The sequence below is a fragment of the Myotis nattereri genome, assembly GCF_964212035.1.
Source record: "Myotis nattereri genome assembly, chromosome: 14".
Lineage (NCBI taxonomy): Eukaryota > Metazoa > Chordata > Mammalia > Chiroptera > Vespertilionidae > Myotis > Myotis nattereri.
Genome location: NC_138089.1, coordinates 49,038,926 through 49,056,128, shown reverse-complemented (window position 1 = coordinate 49,056,128; position 17,203 = coordinate 49,038,926). Strand labels below are relative to the sequence as shown.

Genomic DNA, 17,203 nt, shown 5'->3' with positions numbered 1-17,203 from the left:
ACGGGGTAATCTGTGGTCATTCCCGTAAACACCTGTGCTCAGGCTCTTGGTCAAATCTGGAACGAGTCCAAGTTTCTGTCACTATTTTAACAGACTGGAGAATATATTTTAAAAAAATTTTTATTGATTGATTGATTTTTTAAATATATATTTTATTGATTTTTCACAGAGAGGAAGGGAGACGGATAGAGAGTTAGAAACATTGATGAGAGAGAAACATCAATCAGCTGCCTCCTGTACACCCCCAACTGGGGATGTGCCTGCAACCAAGGTACATGCCCTTGGCTGGAATCGAACCCGGGACCCTTCAGTCCACAGGCCGTCACTCTATCCACTGAGCCAACCGGTTAGGGAGAGAATATATTTTTAAATGGCAAGGCATGGCATTGCTCTCTCTTCTCCAGAAAGGATGAAGACGAGCAGCCCACACATCACCACGAATAACCCAGCCTGGACTGCTCCTGCGAGAACCAACGTGGGGACCCACAATTAGCAGAGCACTGATCTCATGTCGGAAGCTGGATTTATTTTGCCTTTTCTTCCAAGATGGGAAAACATGTAAGTGAAAGCTTGAAATGGATGAGGGTGTGAAGGTGTGGGTTAATAATCCACGGTAAGGAAAGATAACATCCTGGGTACAAGTGGCTCAGCCAGTACTATGGCAGATTATCACTAAGGACATAACGTTAATGGCAGTCAGCTTTTAAACACGCAGGCCTACACACACAGCCCAACGAGAGCTTGAAGCATCAGCAGTCTTAAAGGCCATTCTGAAAATGATCCAGTTAGAACTCTATAATGACAGTCTATCATTGTGGGTTTTTTAAGGTTCAGAATATTTTGTTATTTTTTTGGAGTCAGGTAGACTTAATCAGATCTGACTCCATATAGCCTATTAACTCTGGGAAAGTTTCACAACCTCTCTGGCCCGGTTTGCTCATCTGTAAAATGAGCTGGACACTCGGGCTTATTGTATGTAATGGCTTACATGGAAAGCATACAACACTTGGTGCATGGGGGATGTGCAATAAATAACAGCTTATGAATGTATGCACGGATAAACTCCAGGAGGTAAGCTGGTACAGGCACACCTTAGAGCAGTGGTTCTCAACCTTGGCTGCACATTAGAATCACCTGGGAATCTTTTTAAAATCCTGATTTCTGGGCCTCATCCTCCGGAAATTCTGTTTCTTTGTTACTAATGTTGTGGCCCCACCCCGTAACAAAGGAACAGAATTTCTGGAGGATGAGGCCCAGAAATCAGGATTTTAAAAAGATTCCCAGGTGATTCTAATGTGCAGCCAAGGTTGAGAACCACTGCCTTAGAGTATTGGGGGTTCCGTTCCAGACCACTACAACAAAGCAAGTATCACAATAAAACAGGTATATCTTTTTTTACTGGCGGGGGCGGGGGTGGGGGGGGGCGTGAGTCTTGACTTATGAAAAAAGCAACATCGATGAAGTACAACAAAATGAGGTATGCCTGACCTGGACCGAGAGGGGCAGCCTCAAATGTCAGCCCAAGGACTGCAGACCTCATTCTGTCAGAGCAGGAGGCCTCTGAATCTGAATACTCTAGGGACAAGGGACCACGGTGATCATCTGGTCTACCAGTTCGGTTCTGTGGATAAAGAGCCTGGAGCATAGAACAGCTAAAATGCTGACCTGTCTGAGACTCCGTGGCTAGTAAGATGCAGATGGCCTTAAATGCTGCCCTCCTGCTTGGGGCTCTTTTCGTAGCAACGGAGGAGGGAGGAAAGAAGGACATAAGAGGGAGACCAGTCGTGAGGGCCGGAATGAAAAAAGAAAAAAAATCAAGGCCAAGAGGTGGCACACAGGAGAAGGTTAGAGCTCGACTCCGCCTGTGCAGGTTGGGGAAGCAGGTGCAGGGGAGGGGAGCCCCACATGCTCTACACTCCAGCCCGGGAGAAGGGGGCGCCCCCTCCAGAGACCTCATTAGGCACAGGCACAGCCTGTTCGGTTTCTAGTCAGAAGGGAGAAAATGGGACATGACTGAGGAGAGGCGTCTGCTCCGAGCCGAGCTGCGCCTGCTTGATTACATCTGCTTTTTAAAGCAGGCAGGGCCCGATCCCAGAATGCCCGTTCCAGGCTGGGTCCTCCCGGGTGAAGAGATGAATGCAGACGGCCAGCCAACTCGTGAATTTATAAACGCGTCACGCGGATCCCTCTTTAAAATGGTGATTGGGAGGTACTAACCATCACCAAACACCCTGGTATTTTTTAAGGCTTTAAACACATCCCTGACAAAGACCGAATGGCCACCGAGGAGGCCAGCCACGCACACCAGCGCGTCACTGTCTGCGGTTAAGTATGTGAGGAGAGCCATGCGTGTCAGAGGTGTTTTCCTGGAAGTCACGGTTTAAAGGCAATTCTCCTCCTCTGAGGGCTTGTTTATGACTTCCATCTCTGCCTGGCTGATTTTGAAAGCCGTTTCGGAAATATAAAATGCAAATTAAAGAAGGAAGACAAATGCCCTGTCATCCCTCATTTTCCACTTTCCTTAGGGAATTCTATGGGTAGAAAGAGGAGAGCAGGGTAAGGTAAGGATGCCAGGTTGGGACCTGCAGACACCTGGGCTGACCTGAGAGGATGAAGGAGACGCAACTAGAGAGATGCTGCCCGTAACCCACCTCCTGGCAGCATCCACAGAGCTGCCTAGCTCCCTACTCTGCCGGGCAATCAGACATCCCCTCTCCCACAGAGCATTACGGAGAGTTAAGGATACACAGATACACTGCATAAGCATTGCAGTGGTTCTCAACCTTCTGGCCTTTTAAATACAGTTCCTCATGTTGTGACCCAACCATAAAACCATTTTTGTTGTTACTTCATAACTGTAATGTTGCTACTGTTATGAATCGTAATGTAAATATCTGATATGCAGGATGGTCTTAGGTGACCCCTGTGAAAGGGTCGTTCGATCGCCAAAGGGGTCGCGACCCACAGGTTGAAAACCGCTGCATTAGAGAGTAAGGGAGAGGGAGAGAGAGATGGAAACATCAATGTAAAGCATTGTGATTATGGAGGAAGGCTCAACAAATCAGCAAGGGGCAGCCTCAGGGTGGCCGGGTAGCTTTGGTGGTGCTGTGGGGCTTCCTCCCTCGATCGGGTGGCAAATCCAGCTGGCCTGAGCCCACCTTTACCATGTGACCAGCCTGAAAGGTGCAGCGGAGACTGGATGCATGCATGCACCTGTCCGTCCAAACATCCATCCATCCATCCACATGAGGGCAGGCTGCAAGGCTGCTCACCAATCCTTCACACAGGTCCCTTCACCGCCTGCAGTTGAATTCTGGGGTGACGTGTCTTCCCTTCACTTCTGAATTGCTTGGCAGTTTATTAACAAGATTCTATCTTTTTACAAAGCCAACAAAGCATTCATTTTTTTTTTTTAATTTAAAACTGATAACATGTAGCTCTTACCAAACAACCCAGAGTCCTAAACTTCCTGTTTTATAATACCAAGAATGAAGCTCTTCTTCCTGAAGCTAAGCTGGGTCTGTGTTTTGTGTCAACACCCATTTTCAGGGCAGGTGGGTGTTTCCTGCCACAGACGTTCACGTCACACAAAGGACGGCGCTAACCTCAGAAAGTCCTGGCACACTCGTGACACAGCTGTGCGCGTGTGCACGGACCAGGTCACGAGGGGAGAGGGATGATGAGCGTTTCTCCAGTCTCGGGGAGACACGGGACTTACTTGTCCAGCAGCCCCTTCTGCTTGAGGATGCGGTACACTTCCGCCGAAGTCAGAGGTCCTTGTAGCTTCTGCCCATTCAGCATCTCCTTCTCCAGTTCTTCAATGGTCTTAAAAACAAAGGATGAAAAACAATCTCCGGTAAGGACTAGAGAGTCACTCATTTCCGGGGGAGAGTGGGGAAGCGGAGCTGCACTCCTCTGCTACAAGCCCAAGAAAGATGAAGACGTACAAGATAGCCTGGCCAGCATGGCTCAGTGGTTGAGCACTGACTAGGAACCAGGAGGTCACGGTTCGATTCCCAGTCAGGGCACATGCCCAGGTTGCAGGCTGGATCCCCAGTGTGGGGCGTGTAGGTGGCAGCCAATCAGTGATTCTCTCTCATCATTGATGTTTTTTTCTCTCTCTCTCCCTTCCTCTCTGAAATCAATATAAATATATGTTAAAAAACAGATGTAGAAGATAACGGACGTAAGACTGAAGCTCTTTAAGTGAAAGCAGACAGGTAAACAGGACAAAACAACACCCATCAAACCCTGGCCTCCACCTCCGCTGCACTATGCTCACCCCACCCAGCCCAGGGGTCACAAGTGGGAGACGGGGGTGGGGAGGGCAGGCCAGGGGCTACCTTTCCAGTCCGGGCAAAGGCCTCGGCCACCCTGCGGTTCCGGCCCCCATAGCAGGTGGTGATCAGGTCGGCCACGCCGCAGCTCTCCAGGAAGGTGGCTGTGGACACCTGGCCCTTGCAGAAGATCTTGGCGAAGGCGATCATTTCCATGAGTCCCAGGCGGATGACGGCAGCTTTGGTGTTGTCTCCACACTGGAGGCCGTCGCAGAAGCCCGCTCCCACCGCGACGATGTTCTGCGAGGGAGACAAGGAGACCAGGAAGCTGTCACACATCCCTGCGGGTGAGGATGCGGGGCAGGGTGGGGGAGGCCGCGGCAGGACCACGGGTTCCTGCACAGCCCTCGGTTCTGCTCTGGGACCGCGAGCAAGAGAGATGAAAGAAGGGGCCCATTTTCAGGACAGGAGCCCAGATCTGGGGTCACCAGGAGGCAGCAATTGACGAGCATCAGCCAGAAAACTAGATCGCTGATAGTGGTCTCCAGTGAAGTACTGTTTGGATCAACTGCCTTACCTTTTGGGTTTGTTTTCAAGTCAAATACTTTATTTAAATATAACATTTATATAGAAAAGCACAAATCGTAATTTTCACAAATTGAACACGCTCTGATTAAAAAATACAGAACATAACCAGGGCCCCAGAGTCACCCTTCAGGTGCCCTCCTGGCCATCCCCTCCCACCAAAGGTAACCACTCTCCTGACTTATAACAGCAGATTCGCTGTATCTGTCTTTAAACTTCATACAAATAGAATCATACAGCATGTAATCTTTTCTGTCTAGCTTTGTCTCAAATTTGAAATGTTTGTGAGATTCAGCCCTGTTTTTACACACAGAACAATTATTTTCATTGCTGTATTGTATTCCACTGTGTGAACACAGTGCAATCTATTTATCCATTCTTTTATTAGTTGGCATTGGGGTAGCTTTCACAGGGTGCTGTAAGGACACCCAGGCACATATCCTTCGGCGACCACACACAGGCATTTCTCTTGGGTACACACCTAGGAGCGGAATTGCTGAGTCATTGCCTGTGCTAGACCTGCCTCTGCAGAAGGTGATAATCCAGTGAAGGGGTCAGCGCTAAGGGTCGACTACCTGGTTCCACAGCCCCACTCTTCCCTGTGCCTGCCGGCTTCCACGCTGTGGCCAACTTGGCCTGGCCACCCCCTCCTGCCTGGGTCAGAGACCTGCCTGAATCCTCCGGTTAGTGTCAGGGGGGAGGAGTGACCACCCACCTGCCTGCCTGCATGGAAGCTTAGGAGGAGAAGAGATTTATGAGAGCAAATAATAAAAGTAACAACACAAGTTAACCTTAGCAAACTGTTCTCAATGCTTCATATATAATTAACGCATTCAATCTTCACAACATTCCTACGAGGCAGGTCCTGGTAGATGCGGGGTGGGAAGTAGGAAACTCAAGGGCACAGGATAAGTAGCCTGCAGGGCCACATAGCCAGGACCTGCAGAGCTGGGTCTCCAACCCAGGAGCCGGCTCCCCAGTCCTCTCCAGGGAGCAGGTCACAGCTCGCTACTCCAGGGCACAGAGGGGCCACTGCAGAGTCAAGATGAGAACTTTCTAACAGGAAGAGCTGACTCCACCCAACCGAAGGGACTCAGACAAAGGGGCGAGCTGTCAGCCACTGGAAGCATCCCAGCCCTGAGCTCCAAAGTACTGCCTCTGACCTTTCATGTCACTGCACCCAGAGAAAAGGCAGATGAAGGTGCCCGTGGCCTGGGGGCTCCGGCCACTCTGTCGGCCCCTTCACTGCAGGACACATAGGTCAGGACCACTGCCGGAAGCCAATTCCAGCATGACAGCAGGGCTGAATCATCTGGAGTGGCAAGGGCATTTTCCCAAACCTGAAAAGGGATGATTGCTTGGCTGCCAGACAGCTCAGGGCATCTTAATCTACATGTTACTGCCTCCTACTGGCCGAACACCTGAACAGCCGTAGGCAAATTCTTCCAATCTGACAATGGACTCTATAAATGAAACCTGACCCTTTGATGTGTATATCTCTGCCTTGCCTCAGGACAATGTGTGTTAATAAAAAGCATGGGGTCCTGAGACGAGGAGATCTTAGTTTCTTTAGCTAGGCTCCTCTGACCCCCAATATGCCTTTCAAAACTATGCTTCGTCTCTGGACTCTTTATTAAGTTACACACAGCCCTTCTCCAGATGGCTGAACCCTTCTAGACGCTGAAACAAGAACCCGGGCAGACCACCTCACTGTCTCCACTAGACATCCCATCTCCCCATGGGGACTGGGGTGGGGGGGACAGGGGACTACTGCAGCGTAAACTCTTCCTTCCGAGGGGACCTTGGGCCCCAACCCAGTTTACTCTATGATGGATCTTGAAATCCTCGCTCCCTCCCTCTCGCACTTACCACTGTCAAAAGAAAAATAAACACACGAGCCAGTCAGATCGTGTTTGCATAGCATCCGAGCAGATGTCCTCCGAGGCCGCTCAGCTGTGCAAGTTATCACTATCCACTGTGCATTTAAATCTGCTTTCAACTGCCGTGGAGCTAAACACACCACGGTTTTCAGAAGACAGACGTGCTTAAGCCCTCCTCCATTTCCTGGGTGATGGCATTCATCCACCCCGCAGTGCCACCTTTGCAATTCTGAATCGGGGCGGTTAGGCGGGACTCAATTCCTCCCGCTCCCATCCTATCCTCCCACAAAAGGAATATAAAACTGGTGAGGCGGCCCAGGCTACCCACAGGCCATGCCGGCCGACTCTCTCACCACCTAGGAAGAGTGGCTCCACAGAAACCAAGTCAGTGCTTGCTGTTTTCTGTAAGTCCACAACCCACCCCACTCGTCCGGAGGCCAGCTCCCAGGGTACGTGACCTAAGACGAAGCTCTGTCTGCAGAGGGTGGGCCGACCATAAGGGGAAAGAGCATGTGTGGTTTGCAGGCTGGGCCCTGGAGAAGGCAGCCTGGCTGAGATGATGTCAAGGGGGCTGAGTAAGCCCACCCTTGGTCCGCCAGGCCCGGCACCCTGAAAGATATCTTAGCTGGAGCAGTGTTGTCCGGTACACGTTTCTGCAACGACGTAAATATTTTATACCTGCTTATCTATTACAGCAGCCAGAAGCTACTGGCTACTGACACTCACATGGCTACTGAGTCTTTGAAATGGGGCTACTATGAATCAGAAACTGAATTGAATTTCTTTTTTTTTTAATATATTTTATTGATTTTTTACAGAGAGGAAGGGAGAGAGATAGAGAGTTAGAAAGATCGATCAGCTGACTCCTGCACATCTCCCACTGGGGATGTGCCTGCAACCCAGGTACATGCCCTTGACTGGAATCGAACCTGGGACCTTTCAGTCCGCAGGCCGACGCTCTATCCACTGAGCCAAACCGGTTTCGGCCTGAATTGAATTTTTAAGTGTTAATTAGCTTGAATGTAAATGTGAATAGCCACATATGGCCAAAAGGCCCGGCTAGAGACAGGCGCAAGGCTGTCATCACAGCAAGGTTTGTCAAAGCCAAAACCCTGGAGGAAACCTTCATCCCCAGCAAGGAGGAGCGGTTAACCTCCCTACAGACAGCCCTACGAAGGAACGTCCCGAGTCTGCGGCACAGGCTACGGGTTTATCCCCCAACCTATTCACCCCGTCTTCTAGAGTAACAGAGTCCCTGATTTTCATGCAAGTATATGGCTACTGGGGGAGGGGGAGTGACCAATTCCCAACGTCCCTTGAAGCGAGGTGTGGTCACACAATTAAGTACTGTCCATTGTGATGAAGGCAAAGGACCCCATTGCAACTTCCAGAACCTGCCTTAAAAGACAGTTGCACATTGCCCTAGCTGGTTTTGCTCAATGGATAGAGCGTCAGCCTGCGGACTGAAGGGTCCCGGGTTTGATTCCGGCCAAGGGCACATGCCTGGGTTGCAGGCTCGATCCCCGGTAGGGGGCGAGCAGGAGGCAGCCAATCAATGACCCTCTCTCATCATTGATGTTTCTATCTCTCTCTCCCTCTCCCTTCCTCTCTAAAATCAATAAAATATATTTTTTTAAAAAGAAATGAATATTTAAAAAAAAAAAAGACAGTTGCACATGGTCTTTGTCCTTTGTTTCTATTTTTTCCCTGCCTGGAAGGCAGATGTGAAGGCTGGAGCTCTGGTCACCATCTTAGAAGGTAAGGATGATGAAGGGGTTCAGCACAGGCCTCCCCAACATGTGCCACTTCGGCATGTGAATCCAGAAACCCCAGGAGCCTCACCTCCTTCCTTAGCCCAGGAAGTCACGTATACTTCTGTCTTGGAACCTCTCATGTATGTGGGGTCTCTGACTCGGTCAGGTATATGGGGTTCCCGTACATAGGTATGTAATTAAATTTTGTTATTTTCTCTTGCTAATCTGGCTCATAGTCAATTTAATGATTAGGCCCGACAGCAGGACCTAGAATGGGTAGAGGAACGTCTCTTCCTGCCCCACAAGGACAAGGGCCACACCCTTGGGAGCTGGAAGGAGCCTGGGTTCCTAAGAATTCTGTGCAACTGAGTTGTCATAGGGATTCAGGATTTTTACCTAAGAAATACACTTTAACCTGTTCACAGCCACTATTATGTTGGGTCTCCATTAAAGAAACTTAATCCTGATAAAGCATTTTTCAAAATGATAACATAGGTTGAGCTCTACACTTTAAGATTTTTCTACTTTTCTGTATGAAGTACCTCTTAAAATTTACATGAAAGCACAAATACCTCCCCAGTGAAAGAAGCCAGACACCGAAGGAGATAACCTGTATAACTTCATTATAAATCTTCTAGAAAATGCAAGTATCTCGTGTACAAAAGCAGATCAGTCCTAGCTGGTCTGACTCAGTGGATAGAGCGTTGGCCTGTGGACTGAAGGGCCTCAGGTTCAATTCTGGCCAAGGGCACATGCCAGTTAGGGGATATGCTGGAGGCAGCCGATCAATGATTTTCATCATTGATGTTTCTCTCTCTCCCTCTCTCCCTCTCCCTTTCTCTCTGAAATCAATAAAGAAATACATTAAAAAAAAAAAAAAAAAAAAAGCAGATCAGTGGCTGCCTGACTGGGGCGGGGAATGGGCCCAGTGCATTACATCCTTTAAATAGATGCAGTTTAACGTACATGAATTGTGCTTAAAGAAAGCTGACATTTTAAAAAGAACATTCCGTTACTGCTTCAGAGATGAACACAGGTAGGAGGTGCAGGACATTCTGAAGGCACTGGTACAAAATGATTTTGCATAATCCTTTTGCATTTTCTTTTTATTGTTATCCTTGTAAGGAGCTGTTTTCCTCCCCCCGCCCCCCCGCCCCCGCACCAGTCACATGACCTCGTGTTTTTGAGCACAAAAAAGAGTGTACATTTTTTAAATTTGCGAGTATGGAGAAGATTACTAAAGGTTAATGAGAAAAGGAGTAAAATATGCCAAACTATTTGAACAGTAAGATCCAGTCTTTGTTTTAAAAGGGGACATAGTACCTGGCTGGTATGGCTCAGTGGTTGAGCATCCATCCATGAGCCAGGAGGTCATGGTTCAATTCCCAGTTAGAGCACATACCGGGGTTGCAGGCTCCATCCCCAGTAGGGGACGTGCAGGAGGCAGCCGATCGATGATTCTCTTTCATCACTGATGTTTCTATCTCTCTCTCCCTCTCCTTCCCTTTCCCTGAGATAAAAAGGGGACATACACTCACTTGCTGAAAGATTAGAAGGGGATACAGCGAACACTGACAGTGGTTATCTCAGGATGTAAGGATTACTGGTGATTTTCTTCTTTACACCTCTCTGCTGTTGTGTAAAATGTGCACGACTTTATAATCAGGAAAACACAATGATTAATTTTGTAATAAAACCAACATATGTCCATTTGTCCTTGCTTTGGAAGGCTCTGACAAGGGAGGGCTTCATTTTATTCAACTGCCCAGACACAAACCAGAAAAGTCAGGCTGGACATAGTAACCAAGGACCCAGACCAAGACTCTTGAAACCTGCATTGGTGCCAATATTTGCTGTTTGAGTCACTTACGGTCTGTGGATCTCTATCTCCCTATCTGTGTGACGGCATGGTTAGGCTCAATTACTGCCAAAATGCCTGTTTGTCAGTCTGCAAAAATCCCAGCTTCGATGCAAGCTGACAAAAATGAGGGTAACTGATCCTGTTTCAGAGGATGGCCGAGGGGAAGGAAGATAGACGGTTCTCACCCCACCCGCCTTCACCCCAATGAACCACTTTGCAGTGGTAGCAGGTACCAACACAAATGAAAAGCCATTCTAAGCTCAGACACAAGACCAGCATGGGTCCCGTTCATTTGCAGAGCTTTGCCAGAGCTGTCCATCTTTCTAGAGTCTTCTCCCCAGCACAGGATCTCACTGCTTCCCCATCCACCACCCAAAATATCCAGTCACCTAAAAACAGCTCTGGAGCCACACAGACCAGCGCTGAGCAATTAGGCATTCACGGTGCTCCTGCTGCCATGTGGTCATTAAACTAACGAAGGATCATTAAAAACACATAAAAATCCCAACCAACAAACATAAACAGAGCAGCCGAAGCCAGCATCTCAAATATATAACAGGACCTGCCTAGAATGAGAAGAATGCCCCACGCAAGCATTTAAAAATATGGGTGTGTGCTGCCTGGGAGCCCAGGCCTTTGATTGGCTTTAATTTTTTAAAATTCTCATTGTACAGGGGCATGTGACCACACATACACACACATGATTAATTCTAGAAAGCCAGGAAGTGGTTTTAAATTCTGACGAGAAAACAAGATGTACAATTTAGAGAAAGAGTTGGAAGGCATTCTTTGGATTTTGGTCTCCTTGACGTTCTTTTCATCAATCTTTTCATCGTTGCAAGTCTTACCTAACAAAGTGAGGTGAATGCCAGATCACCCAATTTCCTTCCCTAGGTGCTCAAATTCCTGGAAAGCAGTTTTTGCTGACAAAAGAAATGACTCAGCAACCCAGCTGCAGGCCACTTCCCAGAGCCAGGATAGTGAGAGGGACCTTGACCTAGTCTTTAAAAAGTAGAGGCGGCTTGAGCGTTGACCCATGAACCTGGAGGTCACAGTTCAAATCCCAGTTAGGGTACATGCCCAGGTTGCAGGCTTGATCCCCAGTGAGGGGTGTGCAGGAGGCAGCTGATCAATGATTCTCTCTCATCATTGATGTTTCTATCTCTCTCCCTCTCTGAAATCAATTATATATCCTATATAATAAAAGCCTAATATGCTAAGTGTCCAGTCGACTGGTTGGCTGTTCAACCAATCAAAGCATAATACGCTAATGATATGCTAAGGATGCTCAACTGCTCGCTATGACGGGCACTGACCACCAGGGGGCAGACGCTCCAACTGGTAGGTTAGCTTGCTGCTGGGGGTCCTGCTGGGTAGGGACTGAGCAAGATGGGCCGAACACACCCTGGAACCCTCCCACTGTCCCTCCCCGACTGGCCAACCTCCTGCATCCTTCCCCGGCCCTGATCATGCACTGGTGGGGTCCCTCAGCCTGGCCTACACCCTCTCACAATCTGGGACTCCTCGGGGGATGTCGGAGAGCTGGTTTCATCAGGACCCACAGGCTTAGCTGAGGGACCCCACTGGTGCACAAATTTGTGCACCAGGCCTCTAGTATATATATAATTATTATTAAAGTGGAGGCAAGTAAGGAGTCCAAGTGTGAAAACTTCCCTTTATTTTACCCTCCCAAGCCCCTGGCCAATAGGAACTGCTTCTTGAAGTTGATCTTTTCCCTGAGATAAAACGATTCTTGAAAAAAGAAACCTAAGTAGTAGACTCCTTTCCCTTAACAAGAACAACCAACTGAACCATCACACCAACAGAGTGTGTAATTCAGAGGCAACAGTTCCCTTTCCTGGGGGACTCTGCCCCCGGGTAGACCTCTGCAATCGAGGTGCTCGCCATGCTTCCCAAATATTAATGCTGCCAACTGCCCAAAGAACAAAACACCACAATCCTCCCAGATTTAGAAAAGCAAACCAGAAGTGAGAGAGGAACTGGGCCCACCCAGGAAAGGCGAGGGCAGAGCAGGAAGTGATAAACAAGGCTCGCCATTCACTATTCTTTGCCGTAGTTAAGTGCACAGAACACAGGGCCCATTCTTCCGGATTAGATTCAGCAACGCTAACAGTGGCCATGCATGGTGGACTCCTCCCCCTGGGCAGGAATAAGAGGCTGACTTTACCTTCAGAGCGCCACAGAGCTCAACAGTATCTGCGTCCTGAACCACCGTGATGCGGAAATTTGGAGTCTGCAGAAGTTCTTTGAAGAGAAGGCCGTTCTCCATTACTTTGCTGCCTGTTGAAAAGTTAGGAAAAAAGGAAACTCATACCATCTCTAATCTTAACTGTTCACACCTAACACGGTTTTAAATACGTGTTCCCCTTATTATAACAGTAACATATGGTCATTACAGAGCATTTACAAAATTCCTAAGAGTAGAAGTAGAAGATAAAAATATTCCAGAATTTCACCACAGATGATCACTCATGATTTGGCATACATCTTCCACTGACTGAAGTATGAATATACATAGCTGTTCTCAAACTTGGGAACATAATGTACATGTGGTTCTCATCTTATGGCATAACTAATTTTCTTTGTTTTTATTTACTGACTGATTGATTTTAGAGAAAGAGGGGAAGGGAGAGAGACAGAAACATCAATCTGTTGGTCTACTTATTTACTCATTCATTGGTTGACTCCTCTATGTGCCCTGATCAGGGATCAAACCCAAACCCTGGTGCATCGGGATGATGCTCTAACCAACTGAGCTACCCGGCCAGGGCCTCAGCATGACTAATTTTTAACGACAGCATATTTTTTCTGCATCATTTTCTTTCTCTCTTTCTTTCTTTTTTAAAAGTTTTCTTTTATTTCTTCTTCTTTATTTTTAAAAAATATTTTTATTGATTTTAGAGAGGAACGGAGAGGGAGAAAGAGATAGAAACATCAATGATGAGAGAGAATCAGTGATCGGCTGCCACCTGCACCCCCCCCCCCCCCCCCACTGGGGATCGAGCCCGAAACCTGGGCATGTGCCCTTGACCAGAATCGAACCTGGGACCCTTCAGTCCACAGGCCAATGCTCTATCCACTGAGCCAAACCAACCAGGGCTTGCACACCATTTTCAATGGCTGCTTTGTATTTTGCTGTGTCCATATGTTATGTCTAAGTATCTTTTTAGTGTTTGAAATCTAAAACTGTTGCCAACTTTTTGCTCCCATGAACACTTACACTTACAAGCTGGGTTTCTGTGTTTGTATCTATTACATCTATTACAGTTATTGTTAAAAATCATCCACCCTGTTTCCGAGGGAGCAGAGTGCATCCCTTTCTATGATGTTAGGCTTGACTATCCACCATGCTTAGACTCACAGCGAGTGGGCATACGTCCCCGCCTGCCGCCTTTGGGCTCAGCCGTGGGATTTGCTTTGGTCAAGGGGACATTAACAGACAGGATGCAGCAGAAGCGTGATGCCCTCTATGCAGTAGGGTCGTTCCCTTGTGCCTCTGCCGTTGCTGTGAGAAGATGCCCTGGCTCACTGTAGCCAGTTTGGCTCAATGGATAGAGCGTCAGCCTGTGGACTGAAGGGTCCCGGCTTAATTCCAAACCAGAGTACATGCTGGGTTGCAGGCTTGATACCCACAAGGGGGCGTGCAGGGGGCAGCTGATCAATGATTCTCTCTCATCATTGATGTTTCTATCTCTCCCTCTCCCTTCCTCTCTGAAGTCAATAAAAATATATATTAAACAATAAAAAAAAAGATGCCCTGGTTCGCCCACAAAGCCCAGCAGGAAGACGACAGACACATGGACCAGAGCCAACTGGCTGTCCCGGCCAAGATCTGTGGACTCCCAGAGGCCCACGGAAGTGTTAGCTGTGCTTATTTTGTACGCCACTGAGATTCTGTGATTATTACTTGGCATCACTATGACAATAGAGAATGGATGCAACACCGACAAATATTTTCACACAGAACAGCATTCAGAGTCCCTGTTTTTGCTACCACTAGATCCCCTCCCTCAGGACAGTTCCTAGAATGAGACGGATGCTCAGTAGTTTTTGGACTTTTTGTTGCTGTGGTTTAGGGACTTCAGGTTAAAAACAAACAAAAGTAAAATGTTACACATAAAACCTGATGTGAAGTGTGCTCTCATTGTTGGGGGCCCAGAGGGGAGGGCTTAGCTCTAGAAATCAGATGATAAACCCACCAGCCAAGCCCTGGCTCCCAAGTCAACATCTCCACCAGATGGCAGGAAGCTCACCGAAGGCTACAGTACTAGGCCTCTAGGCCAGCGGTCGCCAACCGGTGGTCCGCGGACCACTGGTGGTCCGTGAGGTCCGAAAGGTTGGCGACCGCTGCTCTAGGCTCCTGCGCTTGTTCCCGAGCCTGTCTGCACATGACAGTCACCTGGGGATCTTTAAGAACACCAAAGCCCAGGTCACATCCCAGACCCATGAAATTGGTCTCTGGGGTAGAGCAGGCATCAGTCATTAGTGAAGCTCCCCAGGCGATTCCAATGGGCAGACAAGTTTGCAAACCTCTGATTTAACTTCCTCTAGCCTCAGTTTCTTCCTGAGTAAAGCACGAGGGCACTCTTAGGCCTACTGTGAGGTTACTGTGAGAATCGGGTGTGGAACAGGCTATCTGTCGTAACGAGCACTCAAGGTCTCATGTAATAACGGTGAGCGAGGCGACAATCCTCATGCTTGTGACTATGATTTTCCACATTTACAGAGAGGAGGCCCAGAGAGGCTCACCAACTTGTCCAGAGTCACAAAGCCAGTAGGAGGCAGAGCCCAAATTCTAACCCAGGGGCCCTGGCTCCAGAGTGCTGACTCTCTATGCTGTGCTACCTCTCAGGGGTAAGAAAAAAGAGAAGATAAACCAGCAAAAAACAATACTAGTAGAGCTCTATTTTCCCAATGCAGAAAAAACGATGATTGTCAACATTAAAATTACACTCACAAGTGACATAATTTCAAAACAATCCAGGGGTGAGTGAAGAGAGGGTAGGGATACAGATGAAATAAGAATGGCTATAGCAGGTTTGGTCCCTGGTCAGGGCACATACAAGAAAAAAAACAATGAATGCATAAATAAGTGGAACAACAAATTAATGTTTCTCACTCATCAATTAAAAAAAAAAAAGAATGGCCCAGAAGTTAATCATTACTAAAGATGGGCAAGGGGCGCATGGGGTTCATGATATTGTTCTACCTACTTTTGTTTTCAAGGAAATTTTCCATAATAAAATGTCTAAAATATCTACACCCAATACCTAGAAACACATTTTCTATTCTACATGCATTGCTATTACCATTTAGCAGAGTTCTCCTTTTTCCAAATATAACTGTGTCCGTTTGAGTAAACCGTCCTCTTCCTTTTTTTAAACAGTCCCCAGACCACCTGGGTGATTCTGTGCAATCCTGTTTCATCACCCGGTTGGGTCAACTAGCCCCTGGCCTCCACACCACGACATCGTTGCTGTCTCTCTCCTCTGTCCCTCACCATGGCCACTGCTCAGTGCCTCCAACGTGAAGGATGCTTCTGAGCACCACGTGACTGACGCTCACCCAGCTGTCTGCTGTGAGCCACCTGAGAAACAGGCCGGGAGAAGTGCGCTCTCCATTTACCGCAGACACAAAGTGGGATCTGTCAGTTCTTCTGCGGCAGCAAATCACTCACAGTGTCGACGAGAGAGGTGAGCTTGATTTACAGCAATCAACGCTGTTTCTCAAGTGTACTCTGAGAAGATTGTTTTAAATCATGGCTAAGAAAGCCCTAACCGTATTATGACTATTACCAGTCATAAGCAGTAAAGTGGCAAGCAGGGCCCCAGACCATCTGGTACGGAGCAGGTAACGCCCAACAGGCAGGTGGAAGGGCCGCTCCAAACTCAGTATGAACCAAAGGACAGGAAAATCCCCTTCTCTTTCAGGCCAAGTCAGGGAGAGAGTCGACCTCTTTAATGACTCCTTCGAAATCCTCGACACAATCCGGGGGGTGAGTGGAGAGAGTGTGCGGACACAGATGAAATAAAAAATGGTCAGTCCTGGCCGGGTAGCTCACTTGGTTAGGGCGTGCCTGATACATAATAAGCTTTGAAAAATATTTGGGGGACAACTGAGTAAAAGTACTGGATTCTGTGAGATCAGTCCCAAGGATGAAGGGAACTCTTACCACAAGGGGGCACCATCGTTCACCATGACAGTTAATATTTTTAGAAGATACTAAAAACAATGCCATTTTCTCTTCTCCTATGGAAGACTCAAGTGGGCTGAAATCTCTGCATCTACCATAATTAAAAATGTGTTGGTTGTTAATGTCATCAAGAAAGGGGATCCGGGGAAGCACAGTGCGATTATCAAATACAGGGAATTTAATGTCAATGCAATGATCTGGCATACAACCATATTCCAATCTGAACAACGATGGCGATGCTGTCTTTCAGGGTTGTCCTTCACTCCCTGACCTTCTTTAGCCTGTGACACTCCCTTAAGCCTTTCATTGTCATTTATGATCCAAACCACAGCGAAGGCAGTGGATGCACTGGGTCAACAGAAGCCAGAGGGAAAGGGGTGGTGTTCTGTGCGTTTGTCTTTACAAACCAGCAGAGCCCATTGCACCCCACTGGAAACCTTCCTACAGCAAACAGAGCTTCGAGGCAGGTAAAAATCCTCACCAAAACCTATAGGTAGACACAAGGTTTAAATCAGGGACTGGCGAGCAAGGCTCAGCCTTATGGAATGCTTGGGATAACCAGTCGATTCTAACCAACTAATTGGCAAAACTGATTGCCAATCGATTATTGGCAAATAGGACTGTGTTGGAAA

At 47.8% G+C, this 17,203-nt stretch overlaps 1 protein-coding gene across 1 annotated transcript in view; it reads right to left on the bottom strand.

Annotated features, from left to right (window-relative positions):
* GPD1L (glycerol-3-phosphate dehydrogenase 1 like) overlaps positions 1 to 17,203 on the bottom strand; it is a 39,364-nt gene that overhangs the window by 3,509 nt on the left and 18,652 nt on the right. The window contains exons 5-7 of the mRNA XM_081105934.1: positions 12,546 to 12,658; positions 4,344 to 4,577; positions 3,719 to 3,825 (exon numbers count right to left, since the gene is read on the bottom strand). Of these exons, the coding sequence (XP_080962060.1) occupies positions 3,719 to 3,825; positions 4,344 to 4,577; positions 12,546 to 12,658 (454 nt within the window). The remainder of the gene's footprint in view (positions 1 to 3,718; positions 3,826 to 4,343; positions 4,578 to 12,545; positions 12,659 to 17,203) is intronic.